At 39.8% G+C, this 14,530-nt stretch overlaps 1 protein-coding gene across 6 annotated transcripts in view; it reads right to left on the minus strand.

The window, feature by feature from the left end:
• LOC137426469 (solute carrier family 22 member 6-B) overlaps positions 1-14,530 on the minus strand; it is a 40,115-nt gene that overhangs the window by 15,570 nt on the left and 10,015 nt on the right. For all 6 annotated transcript variants that reach the window (XM_068115024.2, XM_078779394.1, XM_068115025.2 and 3 more), the window contains exons 3-5: positions 13,224-13,378; positions 12,355-12,523; positions 8,406-8,526 (exon numbers count right to left, since the gene is read on the minus strand). In XM_068115024.2, the coding sequence (XP_067971125.2) occupies positions 8,406-8,526; positions 12,355-12,523; positions 13,224-13,378 (445 nt within the window). The remainder of the gene's footprint in view (positions 1-8,405; positions 8,527-12,354; positions 12,524-13,223; positions 13,379-14,530) is intronic.

The following is a 14,530-nucleotide window of genomic DNA, read 5'->3' on the forward strand; positions in this document are numbered from 1 at the left end:
TGTGGCAGCTACATTCAAATGTAAGGTGTGCACAGAGGGAGCTGCAGATGGAGGAAATGTTGAGTTGGATCTTGGAGATGGCGTGAAGCTGGAAGGTGTGAAAACATTTTGCTACCTCGGAGACATGCTGAATGGAGAAGGTGGATCAGACTCGGCAACGGTTGCTCGAGTGAGATGTGCATGGAAGAAGTTTCGGGAACTGAGTGGCGTGCTGATGAGGAGGAGAGTGTCGCTGAAGCTGAAGGGAAAGGTGTATGCTGCATGTGTGAGAAGTGTTATGATTTATGGGAGCGAGACATGGGTAATGAACGTAGAGCAGCAACGAAGGCTGGAAAGGGTGGAAATGCGAATGGTTCGATGGATGTGCGGAGTATCGTTGAGAGAGAGGAAGACAAATGATGAATTGCGAAAGATGATGGGAATATTGCCTGTGATTGATGCTGTGAAGAGGAACAGGCTGAGATGGTTTGGTCATGTGTTGAGGAAGGATGAAAGTGACTGGTTGAGAAGAGTGATGGAAATTGATGTCGAAGGAAGTAGAGGACGGGGAAGACCGAGAAAGACTTGGCTAATGATGGTGGAAGAAGAAATGCGGGCAAGGGGGTTAACAAGGAGAGATGCAGCAAATAGGGCAAAATGGAGAAGATTGTCATGGGGACCGCAAGGCTAACCCCCACTCTAGCAGGGAAAATGGCCTTAAAATGCATGTTGTTGTTGTTGTTGTTTGTTGCTTCTTCACCAGTTAGTTTCTGTCTGCGTTTCTTCTTTATGCCTTCCTGTTGCTTTAAAACATTTGAAACTCACTCCTGATGTTCCTTAAACCTTCTTGCTCTTTCTTCAGCATTCATTTATTTATTTTAAAATATCATTTAAAATATGATCTTGTTTCACAACAATATACTGTATTTATATTTTCCAATCGTGTGTTTCATGTCAGCCTCAAATTCATTTTTACTACATAATGTAGAACAATTGTCTCTCCAAAAATTATTTACATCTATTGAATTTAACTTGAATAAAATAAAAGTTTTGGCATTGTTTCTTATTGAGCGACGAGGGAGTTGAAAGTATGATTGACTGAGATAAATACAATTACAAGAATAATGTCTCCCTCTTGTATAGTAGCTATCCATAACCGTTTGGTTTCTCTCATTGACACAATCATCAAAGATAATGAGGTTCTTTTTTGATTTATCTAAATTTTGGGGTGAAGGTATATCATCTGTATTATCACTGAGAATACAAGTTATGGGTTTTGGTTTTGGTTTTCATTTCTGTGTATCACAAAATAGTTGTATTATATCTTCAATGTTATAATTATTTAGTTTTTTTGACGTTTAATTAACCGATTATATCTTCTTTTTGAAGGCCCGCATTAAAACCTTGGGTGAGTAGTTGATACTCGGGTCGAAAACTTGACTTTGTGAAAATTATTAAATTATCATAATCTAAAAAGTTGGGGTTAAGGAGCATCTTTAAAAGCAAACAGGTTTTTCCACATCTGCTTGAACCAACTACAGACTTGGCATTTAATATGGAATATTTTTTTTTTCTTGACTTGGGTTTCCTTTCTGAACTCAGAATATCAATCTGGTGAGTTTATTTTACGCTTCGGTGATTTCTTTGTTAAAAGAACCATGTCACTGATTGTCTGTCGCAGCAAGAAGTCAATAACAGGATTATATCACAGGTGGTGTGACAAAATGTACGGACAGGTACATTTGACGATTGGCTTCACAATCGGGTATATAAGGGTTGTTGCATTCTGTATTAGTGGAAAACAACTGCTGCACGTCTACAAAAGTTATTGCCGCTTCCTCTGGAGATGGTCCGCCAACTCGACAATGCTGTTTGTCATGGAGTGGTGGCTTTACGAAATTCTGGCATGAAACAGTGTGCTATTGCTCGTCAGTATGGCATCACTCAAGGTCAGGTGTCAAAGATCCCGAAACGAAATGCTCAGAGGGGTGTCCCTCCTCCAATATCGAGGCCAGGACATCCCCGCAGAACCACAAGGAGGGATGATCGCCAGCTGCACCGTTAGTCTGCAATGGCCGTACCAAGTCAGCTAATCGGCTTAGGGCTGAGTGGCAGCAACTGACAAATGTGCCTGCATCCAGAAGGCTAGTCAACCAACGACTGGTTCAAGCAAGCTATCGTGCCAGGCGTCCCCTGAGAAAGCCATGCCTGACAAGACAACACCGCCAGCGCCGATTGCAGTGGGCCAGAGAGCACCGTCAATGGCAGCCAGGACACTGGAATCACGTGATCTTCAGTGACGAGTCTTGTTTTCTGGTCTATCGTCAAGATGGCCATGTCCGAGTGCGCAGACAAGTGCATGAAGCCTACATCGAAGATTGTATAGTGCCAAGAGTCCAAGCTGGAGGTGGTGGGGTGACCGTTTGGGCTGCTTTTCATGCAGGGGGCAAAACAGACCTGGTTGTTCTGAATGGAAACCTGAACCAGTTCAAGTACAGGGCCATTCTGGAAGAAACATTGCTTCCATTTGCTCGTGTAGCCTTTCGAGGAAACTTTGTCTTCTAAGATGACAATGCATGGCCTCATCATGCTCGCATGATCCAACACTTTCTTGCTGACCGTGGTGTAGAGCATATGGTGTGGCCTGCCATGTCCCCGGATATGAATCCGATAGAGAACTTGTGGGCAGAATTAACGCATCAAATCGACAACTTGGACCAGCAGCCTACCTCTGTGCGTGAATTGCAGCAGGCTATTTAGTCAGGTTCACTATGTTATTTCGTTCAAAATTTTGGTAGATTAGCAAAACTATACATTTTTGGAATATTCAGAGCATGAGGAATCCAAAAATTAATGTTTACATTTGCGTAGACACCTTTGCGAAAATGACACTCAGGACAGTGATGAAGATCTGTAAAAGCACATTCCTGAATGGTATAGACCTCGTAGATCCTGTGTATAGGACTTATAGTTCAATCTGATACTACCTATAACTTCCTATAACAACCTATAACTTCAAAGGACTTGCAATATCATGTATTATGTAATGCAGTTATATCACAAATATAAAGACAATGGTTTTCAATTACCTTTGTTTGTTGCTTTTCTATAATCCTGAGCACTATTTTGAGGCCTTTATTGGATTCCTTGACCCAGAAAACATAGGATTAGCATATTTAATTAAGTCTCTGGGTTGACTAGAAGCCGAATTCGCGCAAAATATGTATTTTATGGCGGCCATTTTCAAAATCCAAAATGGCGGCCATGCAGGTGTCTGTGCAAATGCCAACATTGATTTTCGGATTCTCCATGCTCTGAAGATTCCAAAAATGTACAGGTTTGCTAATCCCAAAATTTTGAAAGAAATTATATTTGTTAACATAGTGAACCTGACTATCTTCATCACTGTCCTGAGTGTCATTTTCGCAAAGGTGTCTACGCAAATGTAAACATTAATTTTTGGATTCCTCATGCTCTGAATATTCCAAAAATGTATAGTTTTGCTAATCTACCAAAATTTTGAACGAAATTATATTTGTTAACATAGTGAACCTGACTAATTGTAACTGCATGGCAAGCGATTCCTGTCCAAACCTTGGCAAATCTCGTGAACAGCATGCCTCAACGTGTACGTGCTCTCCTGAATGCTCGTGGGGGTTACACGACGTACTGAACTGTAATTTTACTGTCCGTAATCCCAGTTGTTTTTTTTGTTTTTGTTTTTGTTAAAAAAATTTTTGGCTAATGTGCAAAAGAAAGAAATACTTCTGGAAAACGTACAGAAGTTTAACACAGTACTGTCCGTGAATTGAGTTCAATATCAGTTTACATCACTTTCAAGGATCAATTTATTTGCTTCGAAATGTCAAATGTGGTTTTTGTTTCTTTTAAAGGTCACATTAACAAAATCTAGAATCATTTCAACATAATTCCAATGAACTTTTGGTTCTAAGTCAACTTGAAAAGTAAGTTCACCCCCACAAAAAAAATATTCCATATTAAATGCCAAGCCTGTATTAGACATCTTAATGAATTTGGGAGATTTTTATGGTTGTTAAATTTTATCTTGTTTTCCCAAACGGGTAAAAAAAATCATTCATTTATATATTTGGAAAACAAGTAATCTAATTTTTAATGAGCTTTTTTAGAAACTCTATATTTTATCCTGAGTTCAGATTTAATTTCAAGATAATCCATTATTTTATTAGTCCCCTACCGGTGTACACCAGAGGGGACTATAGGTTTGCACGCCGTCCGTCAGTCTGTCAGTCTGTCAGTCTGTCAGTCTGTCAGTCCGTCAGTCCGTCAGTCCGTCAGTCCGTCACGCAAAGAACAGTTTTCCGGACTTCTTTTCTAAACGCTTAATGCTAATGATTTCAAACTTGGCACATGGTTTCCTCATGATAAGTTACAGATCACGTTCGAAATTCACGACGTTTCGATCATTTTTGACAAAGTTATGGCACTTTGAAATTTGGTAATTCTGATAATTCTGATGATCCTTAACTCAGTGCCATTTTAAGTTTTAATTTCCTTTAAAAACCTATTTCTCTGCAAAAATAGGACCGATTGAGATCAAATTTTCACGGTAGGGGGGACTCGGTCTGAAGAATATTTTAATGGTAATTATGACGTCACAGGTCACGTGGTTCGGCCGCCATATTGCCTTTTTCTCTGCAACGGCAGAACAGATCGAGGCCAAACTTTGCAGGCAGAATCACATACCCATGACGAACAAAAAAGTCAGCAAGCATGATGTCATGCGTCACATGGTTTCAGAGTTACGACGTTTTTAAGCATGAACCTTTAAAACCGAGCTCCTCCCTCATTTTTGATCCAATCGAGGGGAAACTTCACAGATTTGTTCAGCATCAATCTACTAAAATATCCTTTTGGAATTTGCAATAGGGCACATGGTTTGGCAGATATCGTTAATTAAACGAAAGTATTTAAAAAAATGGATATCTCTTGTTTATTCTAGAGTTCTCCTCAAGCCGCACCGCGCGCCCTCAGCCTCGTCTTGCGAACGTCAACAGCGTGACACAGCGCGCTTTCGTGAGGGGCGGAGCCAAGCCGAGCAACATATATATACACATCGATCATTGATTGTGAACCGGAAAATATAAAAAATTACTGATATTTAGCGACTCGAAAGGTTCTTTATCAACAACTTATTTATGGTGCTTCTGCTGACCTGTCTGCAAGGTGTATAAATCCAAGTCCCGAGTGCGAATCACAGGTGAGCCCGTCCTGATGTAATTAGCGATTTGGAACGATTCAGAATCTGTGGGTGAATAACCCTTGGTAATTTCCCCAACAGTTTTCCGGACGACAGACTGCCGGTAGGGGACATGTATTGCAGCGCAATACTCAGAATGCTTGTTTATATAGTATCTTGTATTAACATTTCCATTAAAATTATTTTGAATAATAAATATCATTAAACCCCTATACATTTCTTCAATACAAATAGTCTCTTCCCTTGTAAGAAATGGTGTATTATCACCATAATACTTAACATTCATCTCTCTTATTAATCTTCTAAAGAAATTCATTTTTGGTTCTAATTTAAAAGAGTTGTTTCTTTTTATATTTTTTATGATCATTAATTAAAAGATAATCACAGAATAAACATTGTTTATGGGCTTTTGACTGTATTTTGTACTTTGACTCCCACTCTATCACAAGCCGGACAATTCTCTAATTTATCATATGGAGAATCAGGGAATTCAAGAGGCTCAATATTTGGTATGTCGTTTGGATTTATCATATTTATATAGTAAAAGATTACTGAAACAATCATCTTCACTATAATCGGTGCTTTCATAATCATCATCATCTATAAAACTACTTTCATAGCTATCGTTAGAACACAAACTCTCAGTATCATAACTGTCTTGGGAAGACAAAGTCTCACTACCACTATCATCACTTTTAAAATCAACAAAATCTTCACTTGAATAATGACACATATTTAATTATAAGAAAAAACACTACCGCCTATATCCATATACTTTTTTTCATGAACAGATTCAACTACTATATTTCTAATATTAAAGGTAATGTTAAAATGGTTCCTAACTCCTTTCTTTAATTTCATCAAGATTGACATATTTAGGGGTTATTAATGCATGTAGAAATTTCACCGTGTTTAGAGCTAATAGTTTCATCTTCCTTTTCGATAGCTTCAGTAAAAAGAGTTTTATTTTTTGATACTTTTACATCTTTCATTACCTCCTCTAGTTTGTTATAGATCTCCATAAACAATGGTGAAACTTTTGTTATAAATACTTTAATTGACGACCTCCCAAAGACAGAGAATGCTCTTCCTTTAAAAGGGATTGAGTAGCTCGTATTATCCTTCATAATAGGTTTAATCCAAAAGTTATTGTAATCATGTTTGTTCAATTTTACATCAGTGCAATATATTTCAGTATCATTTTTAAATGGGGAAATTGATTGAAATTTGTCTTTTGTGTTTTGAAACATTGTATTTATTAGGCAAAAAAAGTGATTGCCAAGAGATTGAGGGGAAAATAATTTACTACAATCTAAAAATGGTATGTGGCACTGGAGGATTTCAGACGAGGTCATTAAGAGAAGTTTACCATTTAATATCAGCTCAACAGTGATACCTAAACCAAGAGTTCAATTCTAATATAACATTTGTCAATATTCTAGATGGTGATTGTTCTTTTAAGAGAATTAAATTATTACCTAAAAATGAAACACAAATATTCGTTGGGTGTCTGCATGAGTATAATGAAATATGGGGGGAGTTAATATGTTAAATGCAGGGAGAAAAGGGGCGCACTTTTTGGGGAGAAAAAGGGGTGTAGTAAAAAGTGGGCGGGGCTTTGGAGGGAGAAAAGGGGTGTAATTTTTTGAGAAAAGGGGGTGTAATTTTAGTGGTTTTTAAGGCTTTTGTGTTCAAACAAATATGGCGGCCAAACCACATGACCGATGACGTCATAATTATCATTAGAAAATTCTACAGGTGGAGTTGCACCAGAAGGGACGCAATTTTTTGAGTGAAAATTTCCTGTCAATCGGACCAACGGTTGCAGAGAAAATCATATTTATTCTGTGCGGGCAAACAGACAAACGGACTCAAATGCAATACCCTCTCCTCGGGCGAGGGTAAAAAGGGGCGCCATTTTTTGGGAGTAAAGGGGTGTAATTTAACTAGACAAGGGGTGTAAGTCAATAAGTTTTTCCCTTTTTCCCCATTGACTTCAATGTTAAATTTAATGTGTCCCAGAACCCCCATTTCCCCCCTACTCCCATGACTCTTCTTCGTTTTTAAACTTGGAGGTTATTTCAGAGGCCTATGGACCCTATGTCGTCCGAATCCGTCCACAACTTTTTGAGGATATCTTGTTCACAAACAAACGGACAAACGAACAGACAGACAGGAGTGAAAACATAACCTCCATCCACCTTTGGTGGCGAAGGTAATAAACTTTGAGATTTATCCACAAAGAAATACAACACTTAGAGCTTTTTTTGCATTTTCATCACATCTTCCTGTACATTTGCTTCTTCCGAGGTGTCAAAACATTCTTGTAATGTTGTAGAAGAGCAGATATTGCTCCTGATCTAGCTGTTCATCTTTTTATACAAAGTGCTTTGAGATGCCAGAGCAATGGGAGATGGCTCATTCTTAATACACCCAAATAGTGCCTTTCTTTTAGGTTAAAATTGAAACATCTTTGGAAAAAAAAATCAAAATCGCTTTTGAAAATTTGACTTTCTTTGACGTAAAGTCGAATGCAAATCATATTTTTATTGACATCGTGAAAGGTTTGGCGGAGGTTGTCCATGCCCCTTCTTCCCCCACTCCCTGCCCCATTCCTACACCCAAGGTAGTGAAACCAAGTTGACTGAACGAACACTCGAACGTAAAATGGCCTGCCAGCTTTTCACTTTTCTGGTTGTGACTGATATCGAGGTTGTGACCTTGCTGAAGATTTTCGTAGATCCGAACTAGCCTGGCGTTGGCTTAGGGGTTGGAATCCGAGGATCCTGGGTTCGAATCCCGGTCATAGCTGAATTAACACCAGGGGGGTTGACTCAGCCTGTCATCCTTCCGGGGTCGGCAAATTGAGTACCAGTTCACTGGTAATTCCCTATGTGTCGCAAGAGGCGACTAACAGGGTTGGCGGCAGGAAAGGCATCCGGCCATAAAACATTGCTTCAAAAAGGGGACCATGGTGCCCCAAAAAGGCCAACCTTTGGCCTCTAAAGGTACTCTGCGGGGGAAAATGGCCTCTAAAGGTGGTTCTTTGAACACTCCAAGCTTGTTGTGAATATGTCAGCCCTCATGTCACAACCCTCATTAAAATACATTTTCAAAAGAGTTGTAATGCAGTTTGCTCTTCCAAGATGACTCTAAAATCCACCCATTCTGTGATAAGTACACATACCTCCTTGTGAAAATCCTCTGGGAGGCTTTTGCCGTTAATTTTGGCAACTCGTCTGAGACATTTCAAAGCGTCATCATATCTTCCTTGGTGGATGAGCCAGCGTGCAGATTCGGGATGAAACCTGCACAATGTGAAATCAGAATCAGAAGGACAGCGATAGCTCATCACACTGGCAGCATCTCTTCAATACCAACATTTGTTACACCTTCTCATGGATTATTTTGGTCAATGTAAAATTATCTGCACATGTAAAGAAAGAGGAGGTGTCTTAAAATTAAAAAAAAACACATCATCAATGAACTATCCTGCATTTGATGTGTCTGCAATAAGATGTTCTGCAAAAGATGAGTAAGCAATATGGCTAAATGATGAAAATGTTATCAGCGCAGGAGACGGGGTTTTGCAATCACTTCTGTGTGTCTGTCCGGGCTGTAACTTTTTTACCATTTGAGTTTTGTCATCAAATTTTTAGCAAAGCTTTATTATGAGAATATGGAGGAGACAAAATCAAAATTTGGTCAAAAGGTCAAAGATCAACATTACATAAAATCGTCGATTTCCATGCAATTGACTTGAAATGTAAAGAATTTTTTTTTAGATGAAATGGTCAAAGGTCAAGGTTGAATATAATATCAAAATGTCAGTCAGATCAACATGTCAGTGGCTCAATTGAAAAACTTGTGGTCTGTCAAGAAGGTCAAAAGGTGAAAGGTCAAGGTCACCAAATCATCAATGTCCACCTACCTGATTGACTTGAAATTTGAGCAGGGCTTGCATATTGGCTCGCTGAAGACTATTGCGTTTGAGGTCAAAGGTCAAGGTCGTCAATGTTTTTATATACTTTAGTAGCTGTTTTTGTCATGTTTAGCGTACGGAAGAAGAAGTCAGAATGCAAAGTGGGCCTGAGTGTTTGAACCTGTGTATCAAGCTGCTTTTAACCCACTTGAACATGGCCAGAGGCATTGTGAACATGGCAACAAGACAGGCCTGCCCGATCGCCTCTGCTCTGACGTGCCTGCGTAAATGAGCCAACAGTATATTGCAAAACTTGGGTTCAAACTCCAATGAAGTTTTATTGGTTTTTCCTAGAATTATATTTCCCTTTCACATTATCATAGAAAATCTGCAAGTTCAGGGTCCCAGCTTTTTTTGTATATTTATACTTCTCTCCCTTGATGGATGTGCTGAAGGTACAAGTAAATAAATAGAATTGTTCCCTGGATAAGTCCAAAGGTTAACTGTTATATATTTGGTTATGAGATTGCATGACAGAACAATGTTGGTTGTATACTATACAAATACACTGTGTGGATGTCCATCTCTTCTGAGGTCACTTCTAAATAACACCTACAGTTGTTGTTGTTCTCCTCTTTTTCCCATTATAAGGGCTGAGGTCCAATGGCACCAAGCTTCTGCCCTGCCTTGACCACAATACTCCTCTACTCCTTTCTGTCCTCAGCCAACTCTCTCCACTCCCCAACCGCCCCAATCCTCCCATCTCAACAGTGGTCTACCTCTTTTCCTCCTACCTTGTTCCCTCAACCTATCCGCTCTCTTTGCCATTCTCTCTTCCCCCATCCGCACCAAATGTCCAGCCCATCTCAGCCAGCATTTCATCAATCAGGAGAGGAGTGAGGGGGGAGAGGAGAGTGAGGGGTGGATATTACATTATAAAGCAGGAGTTTGTTTGTCCATCCATCCCCGAACAACTACTCCCTCAGTTTTGGAGCTAGCTCAGACAAACTTTCTGTGGAACCTTTTGGGGTCCGAAGATGGCTGGGAGGTTTCATAAATTTCTGAATACAACTATGACTTTGAGTTTCCATTCATACGAGGAGTTTCATGTCCGCCCTTGCTTGCCAGAAGATTCGTTTGTCTTGGTTATCACATGAGAACGGCGTTTATATTAGGTTGCCTCATGAGTGCTTGTAACATTGCATTTTGTTATGTTAATGCTATAGTATTGCTTGATCAATTCGTGCTTGGAATGAAATAATAGAGAGATTGCGTTTAAAGGAGAATGAGGAAATTGATGTGAGCGTTTCCAACTGTGACATTCGCGGATTCGACATTTGCAGTTTCGCCATTGACAACGTAAAGAAACATTCAGCTGCCGTAAGTTTTTTGCCCAAGTCCTTCACAAACCGGCTGTCCTTGTCTGATGTTCAACTGAAGGTGGCCCAGGAATATGGCATCTATTGGTTCATTGTTTGGCATTTGCTGTTTCTGCATTGTCTGTTTGCTTCCGGCCTTCCACCCATAGCATGGGTACCTCTCTGGTAACATATATATTTAAGTATGGCGGTTCCATTAGCTAGTTTGAGCCATTCGTGACGGGCCAGATTGCCAAGATCCGATCCAGATTTAGCTTTGGAGTCTTTTGGCCTCAGACATGTTATGCGTGACGACAAGTGTCATCTGTGTTGCTCATCATGCCAATGACAAAAATCCTCATCATCATCAAAAATCCACAATGCATCCATCTGAATACTGTTCCAATTATGATTGGCCTCACACAAATAAGCTTATTCACAAAGTACCGATGCAGACATGACCTATGCAGATACTAAATTATATATTCTTATTCACATTAACTAGGCAAGCATGCACAATGTGTTGCTTGTAAAGATGTACACAAGTCAATTCCTTTTCCAAACGCATTTCTACCTTGTCACTGAAAATGCAACAATAAAATTAACAAGAAAGAATCTAAATATGCAAAGCCCGTCCGCATCAGTTTATATTCAGACGTCTTCTTCTTCCTCTTCTTCTTCTTCTTCTTCTTCCGTATACTCAAATAAAATAAACAGTTCAAAAAAAATACAAAATAAAAATTGATGATTATACACAGCCTCGACCTTTGACCTTTAGATCTTAAAAAAAAAAATCAGCTTCTAGCTTTTAATTGGTGAACCAATTCTGTGACGCAATATGCAAATTCTTAATGATGAAAATTAAGAAACTTAGACGAAAATTGACGATTTTATGCAACATGACCTTCGGCCTTTTGATCTAAAACAAAAACAAAAACAATCGACTCCTACCTTTTCATTAGTGAACCAATTCAGTGACCTGATGTGCAAATTCTTTAAATTTCAGGTCAATCGGGTGAAAATTGGTGATTTTAGGTGATGCTGACATTTAACCTTTTGACCTTTTGACAAAATTATTAATTTACCTTCTCCATATTCTCATAATAATGTTTTGTTGAACATTTGATGACAAAACTGAAATGGGAAATTTAAATTTCAGGTCAATTGGATGAAAATTGATGATTTGAAGTGTCGCTGACCTTTAACCTTTTGACAAAATTATTAATTTGTCTTCTCCATATTATCATAATAAAGCATTGGTGAAAATTTGATGACAATAGCTGAAATGGTAAAAACGTTATGGCTCAGACACACAAAAAAAAACACACACACACACACACACACACACACACACACACACACACACACACACACACACACACACACACACACACACACACACACACACACACACAACAAAACTCCGTCTCCTGCTGCACAGGGGACGGGGTAATCTTACTATAATTCACCAAATGTCTGTCTGTCTGTCTGTCTGTCTGTTCCCAGGTACCGCAAAAACGGCTGAACCAATCGCAACAAAATTTTGGGTGGGTAATCCTGGGCCCCCCGGAGTAAAATAGGCTATATTGTTTTTCCAATTTTTCCAATTTCCCAGTTTTTCCAAACACGATGGAATAATATTTACCGATATGAACAGTTATGTGGTTTTTATTTGAATTTTACAAATACTGCTTAGATTTTGATGAATTGCGTGTGATATGATTTAACGGATGTTTATATAAATCGTTTAAAATAAAAAAAAGCCTTCAATTTCTGATATTTTGCCTTTTCATTTGGGCCTTCCAATGGAATCCCTACCCGTAGGGTGGGTCCCGTTGCTAGTGATAATAACTCACCAAGCAAGGCAGAAGATAACCAGGAGTGGGAAAGAGATAACGAAATAGAGGTGTCGCCATCGGTGGAAAGCGTAGGCCAATCCCACCAAAATGAATTGCCCGCTGGTGTAGCTGTAAGCCATACATTTATTGAACAGGACACGGTGACTTGTGTCCAACCATTCCAGGCCTGTGGAAAAATCACGAGAAAGTTCATACCCATTGTAAAATCCCCGAAATATACGTCACATCAAGGGATTGGACAATAATAAATTGGTCCACCAAGGTGAGATTTAAATATTTTTTAAAGATTCACCATTCTACTAAGACTTTCGCTGTAACCCTTTTCTACAGGGTGTCCCAAAAGTCACTGTGCACCTCTGCAAATTCCATGCGTGAAATTGGACTCACCATCGCATGATGGGCAGGTTGGTGTGCGGTGGTCATATCACGGAAGCAGATAATCGGCACCCACACTTTTCCACCAGACGCTCATCTGGGAATGCTATTGCGACTCGATTCTTTATACCCTTTCATTGGGCAACTGAATGAAGACGAAATTATCGTTCATATTTCCAACAGGACAATATCACCGAGTACACTACTCGTGTCGCGATCTCGCTGCTCCGCGACGTGTTTACAGACAAATTCATTACAAAGGACATTTGGCCACCGAGAATAATTCTTCATAATTTTGTTGGTATGTTCTCCTGCAAAGTGACTTTTGGGACACCCTGTTTTACTCGTGCACATTATGTAAAGGGTTAGTGAAACTCATCCACTCTTGTCCACAAGACCTGGGAAAAAATGATCCATGCAGGCTGTTTTTTTTTTTTTTCATACTGTTCTTGAAAATGTTTTCGAAGAAATTACCAAATGGTGCCACTTACCCAATGCGTATCCATTGATGTACGAACCATTCAAAAACAGACCGGTGAGAAAACGAGTTATGGAAAACAAGGCGATGTTTGGGGCGAATGAAGTGCAGATTCCCGTGATGGCTGCTAAAAAGTCGCAAATGAGGATCATGTTTCTACGTCCATATCTGTAACGGTCACCGGACAAGAATCATGCAAATGACACAATTGATTATTATCGATAATAACAAGAGGCAGTGTTTGTGTGTGTGTGTGTGTGTGTGTGTGTGTGTGTGTGTGTGTGTGTGTGTGTGTGTGTGTCCCCTCCATAACTCCAAATCCATGAAACCTAGCGGCCACAAACATTGCATGCATACTTATTGACCTCCAAGAGAGTGCTGAATGAAAACGGTGTGTTTGGGTGTGTTTACACACCCTTTTAAAGATGATTAACGAGATGCTCATAACAAAAAAAAAAGCCATACCAAAATCACGGTCCGCCATCTTGGTCATCCCACTATCACATCACTGGGTTCTTAAGCTACCATTTTGTTTCGGCCTATTGAGAGTGTTCACTCACTAACAGGGAACATGAGCTTGCTTTGGACCGTCGTGAGACAGGTTTCCTGCGTCGGTCCTGCTGATACGTGTGGATATTTGGAAAGACAAGGGTGTCCGGAGAAGAATAAGGTAAGTCTTGTGTTTTCGACAAATAAAGTTGTCTAAATGAAGGTTTTGGTTAATGTTATGAAAAATATTGTGTGCCTCAAGTTATAAACTTTTGGTGTATGTTAGGACGGATGAGGGATGGCATAGAAATCATGTTTTATGACTTTGAAAAGAATTTCTACTGGTAAAAACGGGGTTTTTGCTTCCAATGCTCTCACGGGCTTATTTTAACTCGGATTCGATTTCCGTTTATGATTTTGGTAGTCGCTGCAGTGATTGAACACTTGACTACAACAAATTTGGTGAAAATCAGATGAATTTTGACTAACTCCCAGCATTTCAGGATTCAATATGGGGGGAAGGACGGTGATCGGGATCCACGTCATCTTTCCTTCAAGGCTTTGAGCGGCCTCAAGGGTTTATTTTAACTCGGATTTGATTTCTGGTTTCAGGTTTAGTAGCAGGTTAAGGTTGATAAAGGCCGTGGTAAAACAAATTTGGTGAAAATCCTCCCTATCGTCCCTCTTCTCTCCCACTCTCCCCTTCCTGCCTCCTCCCCTTCCACACCTCATCGGCCCTCTCCCCTCCTCCTCTCCACTCCCCGACCCTACCCTCCTCCTCCTCCTCCCTTCCCCCACCTCATATGCCCTCTCCCCTCCTCCACTCCCCGA

Source organism: Myxine glutinosa, chromosome 5, assembly GCF_964187855.1.
Source record: "Myxine glutinosa chromosome 5, kmMyxGlut1.1, whole genome shotgun sequence".
Classification (NCBI taxonomy): domain Eukaryota; kingdom Metazoa; phylum Chordata; class Myxini; order Myxiniformes; family Myxinidae; genus Myxine; species Myxine glutinosa.